Genomic DNA, 27,274 nt, shown 5'->3' on the forward strand with positions numbered 1-27,274 from the left:
AGAGACACTCCTACATCCCTGTGGCTGTGGCTTTGAGCTCAGAGACACTCCTACATCCCTGTGGCTTGCTTCATCCCTTCGTTTGGGTTTCACGTGATCATTACAATACACTGCATGTTACATTACATTACATTATTGGCATTTAGCAGACACTCTTATCCAGAGCGACGTACAGTTGATTAGACTAAGCAGGAGACAATCCTCTCCTGGAGCAATGCAGGGTTATGGGCCTTGCTCAAGGACCCAACGGCTGTGTGGATCTTATTGTGGCTACACCGGGATTAGAACCACCAACCTTGCGTGTCCCAGTCATTCACCTTAACCACTACGCTACAGGCTGCCCTCCCATGTTATTTCTCTGACGCTTTTAGCCAAAGCCACTTGCAGTTGATTAGACTAAACAGGAGCCAATCATCCCTGGAGCAATGTGGGGTTAAGGGCCAAACCGCTGCACTGATCTTATTTTGGCTACACCAGGGTTTGAACCACCGACCTCCCGGGTGGTTGCTTTGGCTCCTCCTGGCTCCAGGCTGCCCTGGTTAACCCTGTCACGCCCTGGCTCCTCCTGGCTCCAGGCTGCCCTGGTTAACCCTGTCACGCCCTGGCTCCTCCTGGCTCCAGGCTGCCCTGGTTAACCCTGTCACGCCCTGGCTCCTGGCTCCTGGCTCCTCCTGGCTCCAGGCTGCCCTGGTTAACCCTGTCACGGTTGTGTTTCAGCGTGATGGACCGCGGGGATGAGAATCGCATGACCGCCCAGAGCCTGGCCATTGTCTTCGGGCCCACACTGCTGAGGCCCGAGGTGGAGTCCCTCAGCATGGCGGTCCACATGGTGTACCAGAACCACCTGGTGGAGCTGATTCTGCTGGAATATGAGTACATCTTTGGCAGGTAGAGCTGAGCGTGCCACTGAGCTCAGCTGAGGGAGCAAAGGGTGAAATTAACAGAAGAACATGCTAATGAAACGCATTTACTTTGCACTTACTGCTTTTTTTGTTTTGGAGCTCCATAGCTGCATGTTCCGGTTGTCATGGAGACTGCTCCCTGGGGCCGGTGGAGTGTGTGAGAGCTGCCTGGGGGAGACGTGTGTGCGTGTGCGTGTGCGTGTGCGTGTGCGTGTGCGTGTGAGTGTGAGTGTGAGTGTGAGTGTGTGTGTGTGTGTGTGTGTGTGTGTGTGTGCGTGTGCGCGTGTGCGTGCGTGCGCGCGTGTGAGTGTGAGTGTGTGTGTGTGTGTGTGTGTGTGTGTGTGTGCGTGTGCGTGTGCGCGTGCGCGTGCGCGCGCGCGAGTGCGAGTGCGAGTGCGAGTGCGAGTGTGTGAGTGTGAGTGTGAGTGTGAGTGTGAGTGTGAGTGTGAGTGCGTGTGCGTGTGCGTGTGCGTGTGCGTGTGCGTGTGCGCGTGCGCGTGCGCGTGCGCGTGCGCGTGCGCGTGTGCGCGTGTGAGTGAGAGAGGTGGGTACTCCACAGCCCTGATGGTTGGGGGTCAGCTACAAATTTACCACAACCAGAGTGTCTGCAGGTTTAACTCCAGTCCTGGAGGGCCGCAGTGTCTGCAGGTTTAACTCCAGTCCTGGAGGGCTGCAGTGCCTGCAGGTTTAACTCCAGTCCTGGAGGGCCGCAGTGTCTGCAGGTTTAACTCCAGTCCTGGAGGGCCGCAGTGTCTGCAGGTTTACCTCCAGTCCTGGAGGGCCACAGTGTCTGCAGGTTTAACTCCAGTCCTAGAATCATTCCAGTCAAACCTGTGCTTGCATCTCAGGCTCACGGAACTAATCCCGTTTTCCCATTTTGGGATCTTTTATGGGAAGGGAAAAACACTTTTGTAGTAATTACAAAAGTGTTTTATGAATATTTGGTACACATGCAGAAAACTTTTGAAATAACTTATTGATCTCCAGAATAGAGTAAACACACTGGAAGAATACACTACATGAAATGCTGATCTACAGAATAGACTGTGTCAAGCTTCTTCTCATTTATTATTATTATTATTTTTTTTAACTTGTCTGGAAATTTACTGGAAATTGTTTCATCATCATTTAAAGTTTTATCAGCAGGGGGTTAAATCACTGAGGTTATGTAAATATTCTATATTATAGACTGATTGTAAAAAAACAAAAACAAAAAAGAATGTGGGGGAAAAAAAGAAAGGTTTTGAATTGTATCCGTTTGTGTCAACAGCACAATTTGAATGTAATTTTACTGCTGTTCATGACACTGTGAATAAAGGACACGGATGATTTACTGCTTTGTGTTTTTTCTACTGTTGAGGGCTTCAAACTGACTTTCTATTAATTTATTTCAACATAGTTGTTATCTGAAGGCAATTATCAATCAATAGGTATTATAACATGGTATTTAATAATAATACAAAAATGTGGACATAAAACTATATTGTTATGTATTCTTAAACAAATTTTTAATTATAATTTATACATATTTTTAAATATTTCAACATTGTTCACTGCAGGCAATTATCTATCAATTGCCATTATAACATGGTATTTCTTTAAAATGTAGAATTTTTTGGACATAAAACTATATTATGTATTTTCCATTTTCCCTGAAACTTTCAACATGGTTGTTATCTCAAGGCAATTATTTATCAATCAGAATAATAAAATGGTATTGTAAAATTTAGATTTTATTGGACATAAGCTATATTATGTATTTTCTATTTTGACAATTTTCATCCTAAATTGCTTAAAAAACACTAATTTAAAAAAAAACATGGTTATTATCTGAAGACAATTATCTATCAATTGGCATAAATTGCATTGTCCAAAGATTTTTTGGACATAAGAATACAATCTTTTTTATTTTTCCATTTTTATTTAAAAACATTTTATCATAAATCGCTTAAATAAGTAAATTCGTTTTGTACAGTCTTGGTAACTTGATTGTATACTGTAATGTCAACCAGGACTTTGACTGGGCTGGCAGTTTATATAGCTATCTAAATAGCTTAATAGGAACAATGTTGCCAGCTCTGACCAAAAATGTACATTTTTGTCAATGCCAATAGGCCTACCAACTATCCAGCTAGCAAACGTCAGCTACGAACATTAAGTAAAACATTTTTTTAGCTATTTAACGTGCGCACTCAACAATTACCTTTTGCTACATCGATCATCCTAAAATCCAGCCTAAAAAAAGTTTTCAGCAAATTCACCTTCAACATTTCCCTTTTCGGCCAATAGATGTCACTGTTTCTGTCACAATTTGTAACTAAAAATATGATGCAAAATAATGACCAATTATCGCTCATGCGTTTATAATGTTTAATTGTTTTATTCATTTGATTGATAATGGAGGAGCCCACACTGCTGCTTATGCATGTGGGTCAATGACGAATAAAGCTTCTAAAAAGTTTTTTTTTTTTTTAGTTTGTTCAAAATGGATGTAATGCATATTTTTGAATCTGGGATAAAATGTCTAAACAAGTCTCACTTGTTGTATAACATTTCAAAATGTTAACATTTTTAACTATTTTTAACTTTTAACATTTTTAAAAAATGTCAGGTGGCGCAACCAGATATTTGTCAATATATTTTCCCACTATTTATTTTAAGTAAAACTTTGGCAAGTATCCTTTAGAGTGTCTACAGTGCCAAACACATTATTATTTTGTGGTTGTGTTGTATTTATAATAATTTAAGACTATTGCATTCTAGTAGCCCGGTATTTGGTATCTTTAGCATCCTATTTTACATTTAAAGACAGAAAAATAATTTCTAAAATATACGAATGAATGCATTAAATACAATGGCTATTCAACCATTTGTTCATGTTAACCTATTATTTATTGGTTTAAATGTATATTTTACCTGGTCGCACCACCTGACGATTATCAGTTGTGCCACCTGACAACATTAGTAATGACAGGAACTATGTTGAATAATTGCAAGGTTTGAAAGTGTATAATATCTTATGATTCATAAATGGTCAGGAGGACAAAATGTTAGTTCAATGTCCAGCCAGTCTATCAGCTTCAATGAATTATGAATTCTAATCCAACACTGCATTTGTACAAAATGAGCAGGTAGCCTTGTATTAAGGTAAAATGATAAAATACGCGTCTCACACACTAGAAAGTGAGATTTAATCTAAAACGATTGCTAGCTAGCAGTGTTAATGCGGTATAACACAACGGATAGGTCCCGTCCATCGTCTCTGCTGGTCAGTTTGCGTTCCAGCCGTGCCAATATCCAAGATATGTGCACGGCTAAATGGAATGTTCACACATCTTTTTACATTTCTCCGCGTTTGTATTGCATTGTACTGTTATCTACCGAAATTAACCTAACGTCGTCATTTTGCCGCTAGTAGCCTACTAAAGTAAAACAAAATTGGTGATTTTAAATGTTCTTTGACCTTCTCGGGGATTTGGAAAGGAGGCGGATAGAAACGAACAAATACAACTAAGGCAATATCCTCGGATCGAAATACCAGCAAGTCCACCAAATCTCGGTGAAGCAAATGAAGACTCATAACGACGCTATGAGCTATTTCAATAGTTGCACGTTATCTGGCAGTGTCCCGATAAACGTCTACAACAAAGACAAATGACTTGTGTGTCAGTGGCGTCTGGTGCAACGTAAACTAGCAAGCTAGCTAACGTTAGTGCAGTGGGGATACCGTATTGCTAGTCTTGTTAACTAACGTTAATACCGCTACTTAGATAGTGGAGTGGTGATGTATTATTACTAGCTAACGTTCGCAATACCGTTGCTAGGGCAACCAATAAACTACTGTTCAGCGGAAGAATACATTTACATAAAACATAGTCCCATTAAATACAAATACATTAATTTAAAGTCTGCCTTGTCCTTATTTTGTGATCACTTTATTAGGTAGACCTGTACACCAGCTTGTTAATGCAAAAATATAATTAGCCAATGATGTGGCAGCAACTAAATGCATAAAAGCATGGGGATGTGGTCAAGAGTTTCAGCTGTTTTTCAGACCAAAGCGAGAATAGAGTTTGCAGAGAATGGTGGGAAAAACTAAAAACATCCAGAGAGCAGCAGTTCTGCGGGCAATGAGAGAAGTGAGGAGAAGGGACTGGACAGTGACAGTAACACATGACAACAGTGGTGTGTAGAAGAGCATCTCTGAACAGACAATGCGTCAAACCTCTGAGTGGACAGGCTACAGCAGCAGAAGACCAATAAGTCTAAAAAAATAAGTCTAATACATACCTAATAAAGTGCTCACAGAGTATACATCCAATCCCAATTTATGTGGGAAAAAGCGGAAATTCTTATTTACCCTCATGATGGCACAGCTCTGGCCCACATATTAACGCCAATAACAGACTCCAAAGGTAATCAAAAGCCGAGAATCAAGACTAGACGCTGAAAGCTTTCTTATACGTGCACCTGGCGGTCGAGCTGCACGTTCACGCCTGTTTTCCGTTCTGGTTCCTCAGTGGTGGAATGACTTGCCTACCACTGTCAGAACAGCAGAATCCCTCCCCCTATTTCGACGCAGACTCAAAACCCACCTTTTCAAACTCTACCTTAGTCCTCCCTCCTGATTTCACCTGCCCCTCCTTTGTGATATCCCTATCCTTGTCTAACCCCCCCCCCAAAAAAAAAAAAAAAATGCACTTCTGATGACAACTATGTTTAGAACAGCATTTCCTGTGTATTTTGCTAGTTTCTGGATGTGATGCTCTGACTTATGGTAGAACCTATGCACTTGTAAGTCGCTTTGGATTAAAAGCGGCTGCCAAATGACTAAAATGTAAAATGTAAATGTATACAGTACCTTTAATGAGCAAGCGATTGAATACACTCATCAGACACAGCTGAGAGGCCAACTGTCCAGTTACTTTTAGTCCCCGAAAATGGGGGGGGCTGGATAAAAAGGAATGCAATTCCTACACAGCACGCCTGATATGGATGTAAATGACCTAAATAGTAAATGGTTGGCATTTATATAGCGCCTTTATCCAAAGCGCTGCACAATTGATGCTTCTCATTCACCCATTCATACACACACTCACACACCGACGGCGATTGGCTGCCATGCAAGGCCTCGACCAGCTCGTCAGAAGCATTTGGGGGTTAGGTGTCTTGTTCAGGGACACTTCGACACAGCCCGGGCGGGGGATTGAACCGGCGACCCTCCGACTGCCAGACCATACCATATGCCAGGCTCTTACTGCCTGAGCCATGTCGCCCCCACAACCTCAAATTAAAGGTGACAGTCTGCACTTTGACCTCATATTCATTGTTTAATTTGTAATCCAATCTGCTGGAGTAGAGACAAAAGAACAGAAACGGTACCACTGTCCAATTACTCACATTACATTACATTACGTGGCATTTAGCAGACGCTCTTATCCAGAGCGACGTACAACAAAGTGCAAATCAATCACAAGAACAAGTGCAAAAGTAGACCTGAGAGGATAGTACAGTTCCGAGTCCTAGTGTAAACATACAGAAATTCAGGACCCTTGAAGAGTACAACGGACGAGTACAACTTACGGACTGCACTGTACAGGTCAATACAGTAGGTGGCAGCAGTGCACTATTCTTGGATTGCCAACTGTCACAGAGAACTTTGTAATGGCTGAGACGTGACGTGCACTGGGAGCGTTTATACGGGTGCTCACCTGTGTGAGTACGCTGGTGTACAGAGCAGATGAATGACTGAAGGAAGGAATGCTTCCTCCCAGGATTTCTTCACATTAGATAGTTTTTTCCCCCGAGTATGGAGTTATTTTTATCCTGTTCTCTCTGGGGACTCAGGGCTGAGATTTCCCCTTTTCCCAGCTCCATCCATCCATCCATTATCTGAACCCGCTTATCCTGAACAGGGTCGCAGGGGGGCTGGAGCCTATTCCAGCATACATTGGGCGAAAGGCAGGAATACACCCTGGACAGGTCGCCAGTCCATCGCAGGGCACACACACCATTCACACACTCATACCTACGGGCAATTTAGACTCTCCAATCAGCCTAACCTGCATGTCTTTGGACTGTGGGAGGAAACCGGAGTACCCGGAGGAAACCCACGCAGACACGGGGAGAACATGCAAGCTCCGCACAGAGAGGTCCCGGCCGACAGGGATTCGAACCCAGGACCTCCTTGCTGTGGGGCGGCAGTGCTACCCTGCACCATCCGTGCCCCCTTTTCCCAGCTCTTCTGTTAGAATTAAAGAGTAGCCTTCTCTGCTGAATTATACATTTAATACAATCTAAGAAAGTTTTTTTTTTATTATTTTTTTTATTCTTTCCAGGCTACCGCATTCCTATGTGTCAAAGTAGCCAGTAAAGTGATGGGGGTGAATCAGACACAGCTTCCTTAAGCAGGTCACCAGGAATGCCGACTCAACTCTGGATTGCTCTCACCACTGACTCCACAGGGAGTTCTTGCCCCAGGATCTTTGTCTGGTTGTTGCTGTTTTAGGTGCAAAAAAAAAAAAAAGACAGGCCAGAGACTAATTGGCAATAAAAATACGGAATGATGGACTGTCTCTTTTTGCATTTTGGCACTTAATTACAGCACTGTATATTGAATTAGATAGTAGTGATTGAATCAGATAGTAGTTGTTCATGTGATGTTAACCATGTTGCGTCTTATGGACCTTGCTGCCACCCAAATTTCCCTTTGGACAAACAAGGTGAACGTTGAAGCACACAAACGATAAAGCTGAAAATGGAACCATGTTATAGTAAAGCCTCCATGACTAAAAACCAAGGTTCATGTTATTTTCAGTTTATTTATTTATCTCTTTGGAAAATAAGAATTTACAACTATGTCCTCAATATGAGCATTTATTTTTACAAAAATATTCACACAGGTATCAACAGTTGCCACCAACTCTAGCTCTTAGCAAACAGTGAGTGGCCTATTGAACAGTCACCTGGCAAAGCATAACAGATTAGCTAATCACAATTACAATTTACAATGCATCACAAACTCATCAATTATCAACATCAATGACTAGAAACACTTGCAAAAGTTGAAAGTAATCAAAGGGAGGGTATTGCTTGTGTACATTACCATTTTCTGATTCCCACAGTCAAAGATTTTAGCAGATGACAAGATGCTCAAGTGGCACCAATCACACCCAGTTCAAGCTTTTCAGAAAACGGGAGTGAAGCATCTCCGCTCAGGAGCTTCCCATCTTAGTCTGGACGTGACGCTGAGGACCGTGCGGTCATGCCAGAGCTGACTGCTCCATGTGAGCGGTTCAGGAGCGTATCGGAGCGACCGCTCAGGCTGACGCTCCACATTTATGGAAACCCACTCCTCACTTCAGTCACATTACGGTCACTCGTGCTCACGTTCCTCTTACACTCAGCTCACAAACTCTGAGTTAGTCTAACAGAGTGGAACTGTTCCACACTGGGAGCAGGGTCAGGAGTTAGTCTAACAGAGTGGAACTGTTCCCACACTGGGAGCAGGGTTAGGAGTTAGTCTAACAGAGTGGAACTGTTCCCACACTGGGAGCAGGGTCGGGAGTTAGTCTAACAGAGTGGAACTGTTCCCACACTGGAAGCAGGGTCGGGAGTTAGTCTAACAGAGTGGAACTGTTCCCACACTGGGAGCAGGGTCGGGAGTTAGTCTAACTGAGTGGAACTGTTCCCACACTGGAAGCAGGGTCGGGAGTTAGTCTAACAGAGTGGAACTGCTCCCACACTGGAAGCTGGGTCGAGGCAAACCCGTGTGTGAGTACGCTGGTGTACTTTCAGAGCAGACAAATGACCAAAACTCTTCACACAATGGGCGCATTTATACGGGCGCTCACCTGTATGAGTTCGCAGGTGTACATTCAGAGCAGACAAACGACTGAAACTGTTCCCACACTGAGAGCATTTGTATGGGCGCTCACCTGTGTGAGTGCTCTGGTGTCTTTTCAAACTACTTAAATGTGTGAAACTCTTCTCACAGTGGGAGCAGAGGTAAGGGCGCTCACCTGTATGAGTTCGCAGGTGTACATTCAGAGCAGACAAACGACTGAAACTCTTCCCGCACTGGGAGCATTTATATGGGCACTCACCTGTATGAATTTGCTTGTGTCGTGACAAATTTTGTGGCGTAGCGAAACCATTCCCACACTGGGAGCATTTGTATAGGCATTCACCTGTATGAGTACGCTGGTGCGCCTTCAGGTTACCTAACCAAGTGAAACACTTCCCACACTGGGAGCATTTGTACGGCCGGTCAACTGTATGAGTTCGCTGGTGTCGTGTCAGATCCGTTAACCGAGTGAAACTCTTCCCACACAGGGAGCATTTGTACGGACGCTCACCTGTATGAGTTTGCTGGTGTACTTTCAGCGCAGACAAATAACTGAAACTCTTCACACACTGGGAACATTTGTACGGACGTTCACCTGTGTGAGTCTGCTGGTGTACCTTCAGGCCAGACAAATAACTGAAGCTCTTCCCGCACTGGGAGCAGCAGTGAGGGCGTTCCCCAGCATGAATTTGCTTGTGTCGCCTCAGAAGGCTTCTTCCTTCATTCTTCTCCCACTTCTCAGTCTGAGTGCCCTGCTGGGTTACACCTCCCTCCTCCTGTTCATCCCTCTTTATCTCTTCCTCCATCCAGAGTCTCACTTCATCTGCTGCACCATTCTCCCTCTCCATTTTCACACTCTGTCTCTCCCCACCGTCCTCATCCTCCTGCTTAATATATATTAGTATGTCCTCCTCCTTGATCATCTTCTCTGCGCTCTCCTCTGTGTCTGATTGGCTGTTGGTGTTAGTCAGCTGGCTGGAATCCACCACTCTTCTACAGGGAGGAGGGGACATAGAGGACAGTTTACACTCCTCCATGGAGGGAAGTGCTGCAAGAGAGAATAAACAGATTAAACAGTTTAATGGGACAAATGAGAATTTCACAGTTATTATTATTATTGTTATTAGCTCACCAGTCCTGTTCAAGTATCCAAGGCTTCCGTGGTGCCTGAGAATGGTCTTCAACTGCTGTGGGTTTAAAATGGACTGCATACACTCCTCCAGGACAGAAGGGGCAGCATCGAGCCAGGACACAGTCTGAGGGAGTGAAACAGTTCAGAAATAGGTGAGTATTTTTCTGCACTCTACCCTGCTTCAGTCTGGTACAGGTGACAGTACTTGTGTGAGGTCTGGTACAGGTGTTCAGTGTCAGTACCTGTGTGAGGTCTGGTACCGGTAGCAGTTGCTCCAGTCTGGAGAGGAACTCCCACAACAGAACATGCAGAGCTGTGTCAGTTTTAGAACCAAACCCCAACGGAGATCCCTCCTGAGAGCGAGAGAGCGTGAAAGAGAGAGAGAGAGAGAGAGAGAGATTAGAAATGGGCTCAAAATAGTGGAATGAAGAGGGGGGAATTTTGGAAGCACAATGAATTATTCGGCCTGTCTAGCAGGCCTCTCTTCAAGCATCAAATCTCCCAAAGACAACAAGCTCAAAATATGGCAAGCATGCGTGTGTGTGTGTGTGTGTGTGCGTGTGTGTGAGTGTGCGTGTGTGAGTGTGTGTGCGTGTGTGTGTGTGTGTGTGTGTGTGTGTGTGTGTGTGTGTGTGTGTGTGTGTGCGTGTAATATGCGACTCCATCACAGGGATCCATGGGACAGGAGCCTGGCCTTTTCCTCAAACTCCCACACACCCTTCTGACCGGGGAGAAACTACCACGTGGGCGGCCTGTAGTGTAGTGGTTAAGGTGCATGACTGGGACACGCAAGGTCGGTGGTTCAATCCCCGGTGTAGCCACAATAAGATCCGCACAGCCGTTGGGCCCTTGAGCAAGGCCCTTAACCCTGCATCGCTCCGGGGGAGGATTGTCTCCTGCTTAGTCTTATCAACTGTACGTCGCTCTGGATAAGAGTGTCTGCCAAATGCCACTAATGTAATGTAATGTATTCCCAAACATGCAAGATGATAAAAACTAAGTCATTCTTTCTGAATTAAAGCCTGTTGATATAATGTTGAAGGTTAGAGTTCAATGTATGCTAACTCGGTATTCTTACCATATGATTAGTCCACTGAACTGTAATATCACATGGTAAATATGTCATGTATCATGGCCACTGGTCTGAATTTATATAATGCAGGGACACTTCGAGACACCCAGGTCAAGATCGAAACGGAAACTGTCAGACGACTGCTCTTACCTCCTGTGCCAACGCTACCCCATGGCAATAAATCCTTTAAAATTGTGAGATGGTGTCTGATATGGCTGCATGGTTTTTTGAAGTACAATAACGTCACATCGAGATATTAATAGGCTAATGTTCAGCTAGACTAACGTTAGTTTGTTAACGTTAGCTAGCTATCTAGCTAGCTACTAGACTTTGTGATGTCCTGAAATGGATATTTGGATAACGGACAACTCAGCTATTATCCTTTCCTTTAGTAGCTAGCTCCTAGATTATAGCTAGCTGTCACAAGCACAGAATACAGAAGCTGGCTATGATGGCTAAATTTTGTGATATAGCTAGCTAGTCATACGTTAGCATGGTAATGTGTGGCTCAAGACGATTTAGCAAATGTTAGCGAATAAGAAATTGCGACACTCACCACATCGTGGGTTAAAACCGAGTAATGACCACCTCAACGTGGATTATTCCTTACGTATTAAGTAATTTCATTTTACATTTTTTACATTTTAGTCATTTGGCAGACGCTTTTAATCCAAAGCGATTTACAAGTGCATATGCATTTCATACATGCTATTTACTAAAGCACTTTCGATTATAATGAGGCGATGACTGTTTTACCTTCTTCAGTTTAGACTTGTTCACCTTGTTATATTTAAGTGAATAAATACTTCATCTTGGATACACCTTGTTGTGTCTGATTATTTTTTCTGCGCAAAAAAGGGGGAATGCACAAATTGAGTTATCTTATACTTTACACTTGGTATGTGTGTGTGTGTGTGTGTGTGTGTGTGTGAGAGAGAGAGAGTGTGTGTGTGTGTGTGTGTGTGTGTGTGTGTGTGTGTAACACTGTGAATACAGGATATAAAATCAGAATTTGGAAGATAAAGCACCAGGCTAAATTTTGAAAACAGCTGGTAACAGGTTGACCAGCTCAGACCAGCTCCACAGACCATACTGAACATGGTTTGACCAAGCGAAGCTACATTTTGAAACAGCTGGTAGCTGGTCATAGCTGGATTTCACACCAGGGTCAAGCTTTAGAGTCTGTCACTCACTATGGTGCTCAGCATTAGAGGATGAAATATGTGAAACAAGCAGCCATTTTTGCTCCCATTACTGGGCCATAAGCACACAGCCAAGGCTGGCCAGTGTTTGGTTAAAGTGCTGTAGATTTTTAGTAGTACTCATGCCCTCCCTCATGCCTGACTTTCTTCTTCCTCTTCCCCCACTCCCTCCCTCTCTCCCTCTCTCCCTCACCCACTCCCTCTCTCCCTCCCTCCCTCCCCCACTCCCTCTCCCACTCCCTCCCTCCCTCCCTCTCCCACTCCCTCCCTCTCCCACTCCCTCCCTCCCTCCCTCTCCCACTCCCTCCCTCCCTCCCTCTCCCACTCCCTCCCTCCCTCCCTCCCTCCCTCTCCCACTCCCTCCCTCCCTCTCCCTCCCTCCCTCTCCCACTCCCTCCCTCCCTCCCTCCCTCCCTCCCTCTCCCACTCCCTCCCTCCCTCCCTCCCTCTCCCACTCCCTCCCTCCCTCCCTCCCTCCCTCTCCCACTCCCTCCCTCCCTCTCCCACTCCCTCCCTCCCTCCCTCTCCCACTCCCTCCCTCCCTCCCTCTCCCACTCCCTCCCTCCCTCCCTCCCTCTCTCTCTCCTCTCACACTCCATCTCTCACCCTTGCCTGCAGCTCCAGATTGAGCTGGGTCCACTGGCTGTCACTCAGCAGCTCTGGGACCACCTCGGTCACCACAGACACAAACTCCTCCAGCTTCCCATAATGCAACACGTGTCGCTGGTGCACCACCTGCAACATGGCAGCGGAGAGGAGTCGTAGCGGGGGAACCAGCAGGTACAGGGAGGAGACCGGGAGAGAGGCATCTAACGAGAGAGAAAGGGAGAAGATTAATCTCCTCAGCTGATGAGGGCACAGCTCGTACAGAATAAATCTACGACCATTGGTGATATGAAACCATTCCCTTTCAACATTTTCTGAGCACTACAAAAATACTTTGTAATTTTCTTTTTGTGAAAGTAAAATCATAGATCATGTAAAAAACAGAAAAACAGGCCATGTCGGAGGGGCCCGTGCTGGACGCTGTAGATGCATGATCATCTTATTGTTCTGTGCAACAGCCCCCCTCAGTCACACACTGCATCCTCTGCCCCCTTTACCATAAATAAGAGTCATCGGCTGTTCGTTTTACCCGATTCCCCCGGAAGAATTCCCAGATTTTTTCTAAAAGGACAGTTCGGATTGAACTAATTTTTGCCCACGTGTTTTGTTTTTCCACATTGATGTTTCTCTGCATTTGGAAATGTTTTTGGAGTGAAAGTGTATTGTGGATTTGGTTGTCTGGACCCTTGCTGTGAAAATAATACCAATCCTGGTTTCTGTCATCTGTGCTCTACAAAGCATAGGTGAGGTCACTCCACGTTATAAAATAACTGTTGTCCCTAAAACAATGGTTTCGTTAAAGAGTTATAGAAATACCAATAGAACCGTTAGTTTTACGCTTTCGGTAGCCCATGTCCGGTAACCAGACTGATTGAAAATGTCACCTTTGAATGCACATAAGCTTTCTGTATGTGTAATACTACATTACATGCTATTTGGCTAATGCTTTTGTCCAAAGCGCCTTACAGCGACTTAATAACCTTTGGGGAGATAAATGAGAGATTAGGAGACTGCCTTGTACTTCAGATTCACCAGCAACACTGAGAGCTGGCCCAAGCAGCTCCACTGAGCAGCTCCACTGAGCAGCAACACTGAGAGCTGGCCTGAGCAGCTCCACTGAGCAGCAACACTGAGCAGCAACATTGAGCAGCTCCACTGAGCAGCAACACTGAGAGCTGGCCTGAGCAGCTCCACTGAGCAGCAACACTGAGCAGCAACATTGAGCAGCTCCACTGAGCAGCAACACTGAGAGCTGGCCTGAGCAGCTCCACTGAGCAGCACGCTGGAACCCCCACACACTTCTGTTTTACAGCCTGAAATTTTAAGAAATTCTCCAGTGCCTGATTCTGGGTGGTCCAAACTGTTTTTAAACACACACACACACACAGAGTTAATTAATTATATACACACACAGAAACACACAGAAAAAAAAAAGTTTTATTATTTATTAGTATAAATTAGGCAACCTTCATTCGTACTTGTGGACGGCTCATCGGGTTTGACTTCTTTCAGAAACGTCAGGTTTCGGCCGCACGAGCTACAGGACGAGGGAGAGCCGCCTGCCAGGAAACCGCAGAACGGGCAGTACATCATGACCTGGGAAATACGTTAAATATGAAATATGTTTCACACCTACATTATAAAACTTCTTGTAGCAACTTATTTTACCATAGAACGTTCTAATACCCCAATGTCCAGTCAGTCTACCATCTTCGATTAATTATGAGTTTTGATCCAGCATTGCATTTGTAATCTTACAAACAAATGAGCAGATAGCCTTGCACTAAAGATAGTAGGCATACTGCGAAAGTAACCGAGATATCAAGCGACTCCGAACCGGATCTGCACCGCTTCCGCCTGACTTTGGGCCAGACTGCCACTGAACTGTTTAATAACAGACAGTTCAGTGATCGGTGCAGAAACGGCCGGATGTCGCTATCAATTTGGGAAGATTTAATATAAAGTATCGCAAGCTAATGCGGTAAAATCCCAGGCTTGCAGAGTTAACACGACAAAATAATACGATGTATACTGTGTACAGTAATATGCACAGACTATAATTCATATTAGTTGGAGATTGCACAAAGTTAACTGTTAGCTACTGTTAGCTAACATTAACAGTGTTAACACAGCAAAATGATGTAATGCATGTAGTTGTATGCGTGGCCAGCTATAGAATACACGTTCTCCAGACTAAATTCCTTATCGTTGCTACATATGTAGTAAAGCTATCTTTAAAAATAAATACTTAACACAATGGAAAAACTCACCAGCTCTGTCACTATTCCCGGGTATAGTCCAAACATTCTCTTATTCTACCATAGATATAAATCTATGGATTCTTCCAGAGCCATTTATGTCTCTGGATTCTACCTTCTGGCCTGGTACCATCAGTATTTCGTTCGGAAGGAAACACGTCCGTTGTGTTTTTTGACATTTTTTTATTTGCAGTCGCTTTTCGATTTGCATGTCTCGGCCACTGTACATGTTTTCATCCAACCCCAATTTCTTTGGAAAAAGATGGAAATTCCCTTATGTAATGGCTGAAAACAGGTTTTCTATGAGTCAGAACACTATGCTGAAAGTAACGGATTATCTTTTGATTTACGGTAATGCATGTTATCCATTTTGGATAGATTTGGAGACAGTAAAATACACCATTTACAAATTACCTTGCTACATTTCGGTGGCCCAAGAAATCTATTTCTTGGATTAGAGACAATACTAGGCCGTTATTAGCCACATTTACGTCACAGTTGCCATGGCGATTATAAATAGCCCGAACAGCTACTGGTTCAGGGGTCTTCTTAAACCTAAGGCTTAAATCTATGTTCCAGTTTCTAGTTGAAATCATACTGTTACGCCAATTGTTTGGCATATCGGTTTCCTTATTTCTGGGCGTCATAATGGCTTCCTTGACTTTCATTGACAATAACAGACTCCACAGGCAATTAAAAGCCTCGAATTAAAGCTGGATACTGTAAGCTTTCTTATACATTTTTACTAAGGAAGTGGTTGAATACACTTTACTAATCAGAAATAGTTGAGAAGCGAACAGTCAAATTACTCCCCTGAAATGGGGGGACTATGTATAAAAAGGGACGCAATTCCAACACGGATCACCCAATACGGATGTAACTTTGACCTCATTGTTTCGTTCATAAATGTGTTGGAGTACAGAGCCAAGAAACAGAAATTGTACCACTGTTCAAATACTTAGACTGCACTGAACATTACATTACAGTAGGTGGTGGTAATGCACTGTTCAACCAAAGAAGAATGTGTTAGTGTTCATTTCCTTTATCTCTTTGGAAAATAAGTCTTTACAACTGACTGTGTCCTCAATGTGAGCATTTATTGTTACATAAATATTGAGAAGTTGCCACCCAAGTACTTTTTCTAGCAAACATAGCTACCTGTTGAGCTGGCACCTGGCAGAGTATCACACAGAGCGAATGACCATTACAATTTACAATGCATTACATCGTGGAAACTCATCAATGATAAAAAATTAAAGATTAAAACAGCTTGCAAAAGATGAGTCATCAAAGGGTGGCTATTGTTTCTGCACGCTACCGTCTTTGATTCCCACAGATGATTTTAGCAGATGACAAGATGCTAAAGTGGCACCAATCACACCCAGTTCAAGCTTTTCAGAAAACGGGAGTGAAGCATCTCCGCTCAGGAGCTTCCCATCTTAGTCTGGACGTGACACTGAGGACCGTGCGGTCATGCCAGAGCTGACTGCTCCATGTGAGCGGTTCAGGAGCGTATCGGAGCGACCGCTCAGGCTGACGCTCCACATTTATGGAAACCCGCTCCTCACTTCAGTCACATTACGGTCACTCGTGCTCACGCTCCTCTTACACTCAGCTCACAAACTCTGAGTTAGTCTAACAGAATGGAACTGTTCCCACACTGGGAGCAGGGTCAGGAGTTAGTCTAACAGAGTGGAACTGTTCCCACACTGGAAGCAGGGTCGGGAGTTAGTCTAACAGAGTGGAACTGTTCCCACACTGGGAGCAGGGTCGGGGCAAACCACTGTGTGTGTACGCTGGTGTACTTTCAGTGCAGACTTATGAATGAAAGTCTTCCCACACTGGGAGCATTCATATGGCCGCTCACCTGTATGAGTTCGCTGGTGTATTTTCAGGTTACTTAGCTGATTGAAACTCTTCCCACACTCGGAGCATTTATACGGCCGCTCACCTGTATGAGTACGCTGGTGTACTTTCATTGCAGACATATGAATAAAACACTTCCCACACTCAGAACACTGATATGGCCGCTCACCTGTATGAGTTCGGTGATGTACATTCAAGTCAGATAACCGACTGAAACTCTTCCCACACTGGGAGCATTTAAATGGGCGGTCAACTGTGTGAGTTCGTTGATGTTCATTCAAAACAGACAAATAACAGAAACTCTTCCCACATTGGGAGCATATATACGGGCGCTCACCTGTATGAGTACGCTGGTGTACTTTCATTGCAGACATATGGATGAAACTCTTCCCACACTGGGAGCATTTGTAAGGACGCTCACCTGTATGAGTTCGGTGATGTACATTCAAGTCAGGTAACCGACTGAAGCTCTTCCCACACTGGGAGCATTTGTAAGGACGCTCACCTGTATGAGTTCGCTGGTGTACATTCAAGTCAGATAACCGACTGAAGCTCTTCCCACACTGGAGGCATTTGTAAGGACGCTCACCTGTATGAGTTTGCTGGTGTATTTTTAGGTTACTTAACTGATTGAAACTCTTCCCACACTGGGAGCAGTGGTAAGGGCATTCCCCTGTATGAGTTAGTTGGTGTGTTGTCAGATTAGATAACCGACTGAAACTCTTCCCACACAGAGAGCATTTGTACGGGTGCTCGCCTGTATGAGTACGCTGGTGTATTTTCAATGCAGACAAATGACTGAAACCCTTCCCACACTGGGAGCATTTGTATGGTTGATCACCAGTATGAATTTGCTGGTGTACTTTCAGTGCAGACAAATAACTGAAACCCTTCCCACATTGGGAGCATTTGTATGGACGTTCACCTGTGTGAGTCTGCTGGTGTACCTTCAGGCCAGACAAATAACTGAAGCTCTTCCCGCACTGGGAGCAGCAGTGAGGGCGTTCCCCAGCATGAATTTGCTTGTGTCGCCTCAGAAGGCTTCTTCCTTCATTCTTCTCCCACTTCTCAGTCTGAGTGCCCTGCTGGGTTACACCTCCCTCCTCCTGTTCATCCCTCTTTATCTCTTCCTCCATCCAGAGTCTCACTTCATCTGTTGCACCATTCTCCCTCTCCATTTTCACTCTCTGTCTCTCCCCACCATCCTCATCCTCCTGCTTAATATATATTAGTATGTCCTCCTCCTTGATCATCTTCTCTGTGCCCTCCTCTTCTTCACATCTGTTCACACTTGATCTTGGCTCCACCCCTGTGTGATATGTGCTGTCCATCAGAGATTCTGCCTTTATCTCTGAAGTGGTGGAGCTGAAAAATGTTCTGAACTCAGACCTGCGATCTGATTGGCTGTTGGTGTTAGTCAGCTGGGTGGAATCCACCACTCTTCTACAGGGAGGAGGGGACATAGAGGACAGTTTACACTCCTCCATGGAGGGAAGTGCTGCAAGAGAGAATAAACAGATTAAACAGTTTAATTGGAATTGGACAAATGAGAATTTTAAAGCTATTATTGTCATAAGCTCACCAGTCCTGTTCAAGTATCCAAGGCTTCTGTGGTGCCTGAGAATGGTCTTCAACTGCTGTGGGTTTAAAATGGACTGCACACACTCCTCAAAGACAGAAGGGGCAGCACCGATCCAGGACACAGTCTGATGGAGTGAAACAGTTCAGAAATAGGTGAGCACTTTTGCTGCACTCCACCCTGCTTCAACCAGGTCCTGGTGTTCAGTACCTGTCTGAGTTCTGGTACTGGACACAGTTGCTCTAATCTGTCTGTGTGTATCTGTGTGTGTGTGTGTGTGTGTGTGTGTACGTGCATATGAGTGTGTGCTTGTGTATGTGTGTCTGTGTGTGTGTGTGTGTGTCGGTGAGAGAGAGTTAATGGAGAGAAGGGAGATAATAGAGACTGCACAACCACCCTCCTCTATTCCATGCCCTCAAACCAATCTTTGTGGACTCCTTCACTTCACTGTCACAATATTGACAGTAGGTGATCTGGTATGGGACACATCGGGATTCTCGGATTAGCCTACAGTAAGCTGTCTTTATGCTAGAAGTGGGCTGACCACATGTAACGGTTATAATTGGCTATCCAAACATTGTTTGCTCGCAAAAGATAATGTTTTTAATCAGGCTTTTTCATCAATACTCGACGGAAACTTTGATGACGCCGAAGCCGATAAGCTTGTCCCGATTTTGTTCACACCCTCGCTCAATCCTTTTCTCCACATACTTCCGCGGAAGAGTGACAGGGGGGCGGTGGAGTAAAGGATGGAAGAGTGACACACCCAGAGAGCTTTAAAACAGGCTCAAAATAGTTGGTTTGAATGGAGAATATATACATTTTAAATCTAAACGGGGTCTCTCTCTCTCTGGGCGCGTCCTTTTGTCTGTTCGACACAGTTCTTATTGTATTAAACAAAGGTAGGCCTCACATTGCCCTTTATGTTTGGTTACTCCATATGCGTTTTCAAATAAGCCTTCTAAAATTCATTGAAAACTAGTGTTTGAAATTTCAAATGAATTGAAAATTAGTTTATTGATTTTCCTGTTTGCGCCTTCGATTTTGAAGCCCATGTGGGCCACCGTAGGTCTGTACATGCATCCTGAACGTAGTTAAAATTGGCCACAGACTTGCAGTCCAGTGCTTGCTATGTACGTGCCACCCGAAACTGCAACGGAGGAAAGCTCACGTAGGTTTCTACGTCATATTGGTACGCTTAAATGGACAAGTTTATTCTAAATCCGACAATTTCTCGAATCATTTTAGCGGAGATGTGTTAGTAGCTACATTCCTCCCATTGTTCGGATTTAAACTCTAGCAAACTATCGTTTATTGTTGCTTGTTATGTTTCTAATGCATACACATTCATACATTTATTGCTTTATGATATTTCTGTTACAGTGCAAAATCAAACATTAAAGGGTGCTGGGTTTGTCGCTGAACTTCGTTGTTGGCTACTTTTCGTTTAGCATTCCGTTAGCAAAAGCAGTGATACGCACCTTTTATTTTCTTCTCTGTATAGCTAGCGGAGTTTCCACCGCTGTTTGTAGCATGCTGGAATCGAGGTTACCCTATGTGTGTACGAAATGATTGTAGAGCTCAATTTTCTCCAAAAATAAAAAAACAACGACTGTCCTGGTGACTGCCCAGGACATAAAATGCCGAAGCTCAATGCACATGTGTGGAAACGGTGTTCAGCTTCACGGCTGTTACGGTCAAAGCAGTGATCGCAATGCTGTCTCGAGTTTCCAAAGCGCAGCGTGTTGACATTGGAGAGGGTGGGCGGGTCCAGGCGGCGAAGCACCCGGAAGTATGTGCTGAGTCAGAGCTCTTTGAGTTAAATGTAAAAAAAACACCACCACTGATTTAACAACCAAAGACATTGTTTTGGTCGAGACGTTTCGGGAAAATATTCCTCTTGTACAATAGAAAGTCTATGAAGCCCTGTCTCCAGTCTCTTGTCTATGAGATCTGTGAGAATATAATAGAAAATGTCGACGAATATATTATTTCGAAGTGATAGATAGGATATCTAACTGCTGCGGCTCAGCATAAGACAGTAATTGGGCTAATATCGACACAGCTCTACATTTACACCAAAACTGTCACTGCCAGTTTTAACCTCACCACCTGCCTCACAAATATGAAAAATTGGATGCAAAATAACTCAATTATAATAACTCGACTGTAATAAATCGGAAATCATAATCATTTGACCAAACTCTCACCCAATCCACATCAACACTTCACTTCTTCACTGTCTGCACCTCCCCTCACATGCGTGACTGTACATCCATACATTTATGGTCCTTGCTGAAAACCAAATTTCCTTCAGGACAAATAAAAAAGCTGAACTTTGAATCAATAAACCTGATAATGGAATCCGTGATATAATAAAGCCTGACTGAAAAACAATGTTTTTATTTTGTGGACACCGTATCTCTTTGAGGACACCTTCAGTTGTAAAGACTTATTTTTCAATGTGAGCATTTATTTTTCAGCAAATATTCACAGAAGCATCAGCAATTCACATTTTTTCCCTAGCTCTGAGGAAACGGTGAAGAGTCTATTGAGCTGTCGCCTGGCAAAATATAACAATTACAATTTACAAAGCATCACATTTTGTATGACCAATCAAATAAATGATCAAAATTGATGAAAAATACACCTTGCACAAGTGGAAAGTAATCATGTGATTGTTTGTGCATGTTGCCATCTTTGATTCCCAGTCAAATATTTTAGCAGATAACAAGATGCTCAAGTGGCACCAATCACACCCAGTTCAAGCTTTTCAGAAAACAGGAGTGAAGCATCTCCACTCAGTAGCTTCCCATCGTAGTCTGGACGTGACACTGAGGACCGTGCGGTCATGCCAGAGCTGACTGCTCCATGTGAGCGGTTCAGGAGCGTATCGGAGCGACCGCTCAGGCTGACGCTCCACATTTATGGAAACCCGCTCCTCGCTTCAGTCACATTACGGTCACTCGTGCTCACGTTCCTCTTACACTCAGCTCACAAACTCTGAGTTAGTCTAACAGAATGGAACTGTTCCCACACTGGGAGCAGGGACAGGAGTTAGTCTAACAGAGTGGAACTGTTCCCACACTGGGAGCAGGGTCGGGAGTTAGTCTAACAGAGTGGAACTGTTCCCACACTGGAAGCAGGGTCGGGAGTTAGTCTAACAGAGTGGAACTGTTCCCACACTGGGAGCAGGGTTGGAGCAAACCTGTGTGTGAGTCCGCTGGTGTAATTTCAGAGAATACGACTGAGTGAAACTCTTCCCACACTGGGAGCATTTGTATGGACGCTCACCTGTATGAGTTCGCTGGTGTACTTTCAGAGCAGACAAACACCTGAAATACTTCCCACACTGGGAGCATTCATATGGGCGTTCCCCTGTATGAGTTCGCTGGTGTACTTTCAGGGCAGACAAACTCCTGAAACTCTTCCCACACTGGGAGCATTTATATGGGCGCTCACCTGTATGAGTTCGCTGGTGTACATTCAGAGCAGACAACTGAGAGTAACTCTTCCCACACTGGGAGCATTTGTACGGGCGCTCACCTGTATGAGTTCGCTGGTGTATTGTCAAGTTACTGAACTGTTTAAAACTCTTCCCACACTCAGAGCAGTGGTGAGGGCGCTCATCTATATGAGTTCGCTGGTGTCTCATCAAGTTACTGAACTGTTTAAAACTCTTCCCACACTGGGAGCAGAGGTAAGGGCACTCACCTGTATGAGTACGCAGGTGTACATTCAAACCAGATAACCGAGTGAAACTCTTCCCGCACTGGGAGCATTTGTATGGACACTCCCCTGTATGAATTTGTTTGTGTCGTCTCAAATTGTGTGGCGTCGTGAAACCTTTCCCACACTGGGAGCATTTGTAAGGGCATCCCCCTGTACGAGTTTGCTGGTGCTTTTTCAAGCTAGATAACACAGTAAAACCCTTCCCACAATGAGAGCAGCAGTAAGGGCGTTCCCCTGTGTGAGTTTGCTTGTGTCGTGTCAGAAGGCTTGGCGTAGTGAATCCTTTCCCACACTGGGGGCATACGTGGGCCTGTGTTGGGGTGGGGAGTGTTTTGGGGGGTTTGGGGTGCTGATGTGTGCTGCTGGGAGGCAGTGGCTCCTCTGCTCCATTTCCTCCAGAGTTCAGAGGCCTGCTGTGCTCCTCTGGGTGAACCTTCTCAGGGTGCTGGTGAACACTCACTTCCCCAAGGTTCCCTACAAAAACCAAAACAGCCAAAAGTCAACAGTCAAGGTTGCCTAAATGCTAAAATCACCTCAATTCAGTTTCATAGAGCACTGAATAACGGTGCTTCAGGATTCTACCTCTCCTTCTTTTGTCCTTACTCTCAGCCTGTAAACCATCTCAGCTTGTATGCAAGACTTCCCTCTTTCTAATGCTCCTTCTGCTGCATATTAATGATAATTAACATTTAGCTGTGCATAACTGAAGACACCATCATTAACTCCTTTCTCCTTTGCTCCCATTTACTCCCCTTAAGAGCCTGAGGAGCATTAGCCACCCAGTGGCCCATCTCTGCTCATCTTTGTTAAATGATTATCATGGCCTATAGATTGGCTGCCATAGCCCAAAATAGAACAACCATTGTCTGGGCAAGATATCTTAGAACAGGCTGGAAAATGATGAACAGAGAGATTAACCTGTGATTTGGTTCCTTGGGGAGACAACCGGAGAAATAAAGGGAGCTTCAGCACAGATCCTGTAAAAGACAAAATAAATAAAGGCACATTATTTAGTGTCAGGCCGGTAGTGATCAGAGGAGCCACTCATTCTAGATCTGTTCATTCTTACTCTTTCTCTGATGAAGATGGTGGCTGTTCCATGGGTCTGTCCAGCTGGGAAACGTTCTTTCTCTTCCGGGTCACGACCTGACCCTTGCGCCTCAGTGACTCGCTCCCCCTCTGTGGTGAAAGGTCATGCCGTCCTCGGGGAGATCTGTCTCTCTGCACTCTTTTACTTGGCACAGGAAGTGAAACTCTTTTACTTGGCACAGGAAGTGAAACTCTTTTACTTGGCACAGGAAGTGACTTGTCTGCAATTTCAAGTCGGCGAATCAGCACTCTGGGCTGTTTTAACAGGCAGGAAGTGACCAGAGTAGACTGCTCCTCCCCTTCCTGTTGCCTTGCTTCTGATTTTCCTTCATTCTTCTCCCATTTCTCAGTCTGAGTGCCCTGCACGGTTACACCTCCCTCCTCCTGTTCATCCCTCTTCCTCACAATCGGTCTCTCCCCACCATCCTCCTCCTCCTCTATCCCACATCCAGTCTTCTCTGTGCCCTCCTCTTCTTCACATCTGTTCACACTTGATCTTGGCTCCACCCCTGTGTGATACGTGCTGTCCATCACAGATTCTGCCTTTATCTCTGAAGTGGTGGAGACCATACTTACAATGAGATGAGCTCCCGAACCTTTAAATATGTATCAGATAACCTTATATTTCCACAGTTTCAATTGTTCAAATAACTAGTCAAGAACAAATCCAAAACAAAATCGTATATGGGTCTCACTACTGCAGTCTCTGGCTCCAAACTGTACAACATGGCGGTGCCCAAAGGCTCCACTTCCACTGTCTCAAAACACTTTTCAGAAGCGTATGGAAAGTGAATAGGTGACGTCACAGACACGTTGTCCATATTTTTTCTACATGTATGCCTGCAACATAGCTGCGAAGTGGAGTCAAAGCGCGGGAACCAGCCGGGACAGGGAGGAAACCGGGAGGGAGTGATCTAACGAGAGAGAAATGGAGAAAATGAATCTACTCAGGCCAACTCATACCGAAAGAAACTACGATCATTTTGTGACCTGAAACCTTTAGCTAGTAAATCCGTTTTGCTTCCAACAGAAAATCGGCTCATGTCCGAGAAGCATAAACTCTACCGACGTTTGAGACGGTGCCGGACACTGTAGACAAAGCAGCAATGGTTTGCAGCATGTTTCGGTTTTTGTGTTTGCTTTGGCTTTTTCTATGTGGAATAACCTTTCGGGAGATAAATGAAAGACGAGGAGGCAGCTTCTATACAGCAATTCTGCCGTGAAACAAACAAATGTATGTCTCACCGCGCCCTCTGTTTGGCCACTACATATTCGTTTTGAAATTTGCGCGGTCGCCATGTGGGCCACCGTATGTCCGTGCATCTCAACTTAACTTCATCCAAACTGGCCTCTGTATGTATGGAGAAAGTTTTCTAACATTTCAGTGCATGTTATGCACGTCTCCCCAAAAATGGCATAAGAGGCAAGTTCGCGTAGTTTGTCATGTCATATAGGAACGCTTAAATGCTGATATTTATTCTAAATCCGACACTTTCGCGAATCTGACTATCAGATTCTATCTGTTCAACCGCAGTTTTAGGACTTAAACATTAGCAAACTAATGTAATGTTGCTTGTTATGTTTGTAATGCATACAAATAGCTATTATTTGCTCTAAATTTGTTATTAGCGTAAGTTACGATGCAAAATCAAAGAAGGAGCGCTGGATACGTCGCTAGTTGTATAGTTGTTTGCTGCTTTGCAACCAGCACTGCGTTAACAAACACAGTCATACGCACCTTTCTTCTCTGTATTACTGCATTTAGTTTCCATCACGGTGCCTACACGTAGCCTGTGAATGCACACAAATAACTGGAGCTACATTTTTCTCTAAAGTATTTAGCTAGTTGTGAAAAGTACCAGGGACCCACTGGAAGAAATGTAAGCAGAACTATCTAAAAAGAAGCATGAACTGGAGCTAATACTGTAATACTCCGCAACGTATGCGCCTTGCCGTCTTGTTTAAATGCGGCGGACCTGCCCAGTACCTCCGCTGTTGAGATCATAGAGCGTCAAGCCCAGTGCCTCCGCTGTTGAGATCATAGAGCGTCAATAGGTATTGGAGGTCCAGGCGGTGAAGCACCCGGAAGTATATCTGCTGAGTGCAAAAGCGCTTTTTGCCCATTGACTTCAATGTAAAAAGCCAAGCTGAAAAGGTCATCGACCCATTCTTTTAAGCGATAAATGGCATTATGTGTAGTAGTTTGCGAAACAAAAAATATTTATTTGTAATACCTCTTTTATAATAATATAATATAAGGTCATGGAGTCTCTTGTCTGAGGTCTGGAAGAATACTGTGAAATCTGTGGAATCAAAAAGCTGAGGCATGTTAGCTAGCTAATTAACCATATACCTAACAATAGCTTAGCTGTATGGCTATGTTGGTAGCTGCATTGTTTGTTGGATTAACTGCATGAAGGGTAGTGCCTATGTTACCAATCAGCTGCCCCTTTGAAATATGATCTGTGTTAATCTTTTCACAGATCATTCTTGTGCAGTTGTACCTGGTACACAAATGCATTTTCATTAGCTTTCTAACACTCCATCCATTCTCTGTCAAACATCTATGTACCTATATAATGCAATGAAATACGGCATGAACAGGGTAATATTTCATTGCATTCATAGCCGATTTGACCAGTTCAGTTATCGATTTTAGCTAACAAGCTAATATGTCGGCAGTGCAAATTGTAAGGCAGCTAGCTACATAGCTATGAAGAAAAGCTGAAATTGTGTACTGTTGTTAATGATATAATTACATTACCTTACAATACAGTCATTTGCCAGACACTCCTGAGCAAAGTACAATAAAGTGCAAGAACTTGAACCCTTGTAGATTAATCAGATAAACGGACCAAGAACTAGCAATAGCACAGTTTTGGAAACTAGAACACTAAGAATAGTAAAGTAATTGTACATAAGTGCAATAATTACAGCATGCATACATGGCTAATTAGAAATGACAGGGAGGTAGGGAGGGGAGCAGAAAGGTGAAAAGGTGAGTCTTCAGACTGTGTTTGAAGGTAGAAATGTCTGCTATACTGACATCCACAGGAAGGTCATTCCACCACTATGGGGCCAGAACAGACAGCACTTGCGACTGGGAAGTGCAGGGGGGACTATAAACACAGACAGAGAGTGAGTCAACATGTTAGTGAGCCTTAACCCCCCCCCCCCCCCCCCAAAAAAAAACCAAAAAAACTTGAGTCTTACATATGGCTCCAATTTTGGAAACAGTGGCAGGATATGCGGAATGTGGAATCAAAAGGAAGACATCTTTATGAAGGCATCTTTATGAAATGAAGACATCTTTATGAAATGAAGACATCTTTATGAAATTAAGACATCTTTATGAAATGACATCTTTATGAAATGACATCTTTATGAAATCCAGAAAGAGGTGGGGAGCTGGAGGCCTGAAAGAAGAATAGTGTTTCATAAGGATGGGATTGGGGCATGCAAAGCCGAATGGCACTCTAGAAATAAATAGGAAACATCCAAATGGGGAATGTGTTCTTTGTCATTATCAAAAAGAAACTGTAGAGCATGTTTTGTTCACATGCCCCTTATTCATATTCAGTGGAACGACAGAGGATGCAAGAAGATTGGTTTCGACATAGAATCCGGAGAATTATCATTCGGGAAATTTGGTTTTTAACCTCATCTTCACGTTCCTGGAACAAACAGGATTAACAACGGATTTAAAAATATTTTATATTTTTAACAGTAGGTGGCGATAATGTTCCGGTGGGGTAGTAGTTCGTCATAAAAAGAACAGAAGAAGAAAGTCAGAGAAGAAGACGACACGTACGAATTGACCGTCACATCTAAATCCTCTCCAATTTATGATTATTTTTACTAACTTATTAATTAATTTTTTAGATATTTACCCTGATATCATTTTCTTCCACTGGTTTCCGTGGTTACCAATTCGATGTCTCTGGCAGTAATCATAACTAAATAATTTTGATAAAATTGAGCTCTGCAGTC

The 27,274-nt window shown here is 44.1% G+C and overlaps 3 protein-coding genes across 13 annotated transcripts in view; 1 reads left to right on the forward strand and 2 right to left on the reverse strand.

The window, feature by feature from the left end:
• The window catches only part of LOC133136786 (rho GTPase-activating protein 12-like), a 29,234-nt gene extending 26,999 nt beyond the window's left edge, over positions 1-2,235 (forward strand). For all 8 annotated transcript variants that reach the window (XM_061254511.1, XM_061254514.1, XM_061254515.1 and 5 more), the window contains one exon: positions 718-2,235. In XM_061254511.1, the coding sequence (XP_061110495.1) occupies positions 718-892 (175 nt within the window). In that variant the 3' untranslated portion in view covers positions 893-2,235. The remainder of the gene's footprint in view (positions 1-717) is intronic.
• A 5,527-nt stretch (positions 2,236-7,762) lies between these two features.
• LOC133136595 (zinc finger protein 271-like) lies at positions 7,763-20,205 on the reverse strand. The gene is made up of 9 exons (XM_061254229.1): positions 19,945-20,205; positions 18,467-18,590; positions 16,767-18,382; positions 15,031-15,075; positions 14,227-14,356; positions 12,761-12,963; positions 10,123-10,233; positions 9,881-10,004; positions 7,763-9,796 (listed from the first exon to the last, which is right to left on the reverse strand). Exons 3-9 carry the CDS (start codon positions 18,369-18,371, stop codon positions 8,622-8,624), a joined length of 3,393 nt encoding a protein of 1,130 aa, XP_061110213.1. The 5' UTR covers positions 18,372-18,382; positions 18,467-18,590; positions 19,945-20,205; the 3' UTR covers positions 7,763-8,621.
• Positions 20,206-20,850: 645 nt separating this feature from the next.
• On the reverse strand, positions 20,851-25,405 carry LOC133136351 (zinc finger protein 79-like). Of its 4 annotated transcripts, XM_061253785.1 has the most exons (5): positions 25,023-25,340; positions 23,980-24,198; positions 23,265-23,835; positions 23,114-23,172; positions 20,851-22,669 (listed from the first exon to the last, which is right to left on the reverse strand). In XM_061253785.1, the coding sequence occupies exons 3-5, from the start codon at positions 23,813-23,815 to the stop codon at positions 21,624-21,626; spliced, it is 1,656 nt and encodes a 551-aa protein (XP_061109769.1). In that variant the 5' UTR covers positions 23,816-23,835; positions 23,980-24,198; positions 25,023-25,340; the 3' UTR covers positions 20,851-21,623. The 4 variants fall into 4 exon arrangements, with proteins under 4 accessions (XP_061109769.1, XP_061109768.1, XP_061109765.1 ...); XM_061253784.1 differs by having other exon boundaries at positions 23,265-24,198; positions 25,272-25,405; XM_061253781.1 differs by lacking the exon at positions 23,980-24,198.
• Between the last annotated feature and the right edge of the window lie 1,869 nt (positions 25,406-27,274).

Source organism: Conger conger, chromosome 9, assembly GCF_963514075.1.
Source record: "Conger conger chromosome 9, fConCon1.1, whole genome shotgun sequence".
Taxonomy (NCBI): Eukaryota; Metazoa; Chordata; class Actinopteri; order Anguilliformes; family Congridae; genus Conger; species Conger conger.

Coding starts and splice junctions, on each gene's coding strand:
- LOC133136595 (XM_061254229.1), bottom strand. CDS start 18,371: ATGGAGGAGTGTAAACTGTCCTCTATGTCCCCTCCTCCCTGTAGAAGA. Junction 12,964..14,226: donor GTCCACAAGTACGAATGAAG/GTTGCCTAATTT, acceptor CTCTCTCGTTAG/ATGCCTCTCTCCCGGTCTCC. Junction 10,234..12,760: donor ATCTGGAGCTGCAGGCAAGG/GTGAGAGATGGA, acceptor TCTCGCTCTCAG/GAGGGATCTCCGTTGGGGTT.
- LOC133136351 (XM_061253781.1), bottom strand. CDS start 25,056: ATGGAAACTAAATGCAGTAATACAGAGAAGAAAG. Junction 23,173..23,264: donor CCATCTTCATCAGAGAAAGA/GTAAGAATGAAC, acceptor TGTCTTTTACAG/GATCTGTGCTGAAGCTCCCT. Junction 22,670..23,113: donor CCCAAGGAACCAAATCACAG/GTTAATCTCTCT, acceptor TGGTTTTTGTAG/GGAACCTTGGGGAAGTGAGT.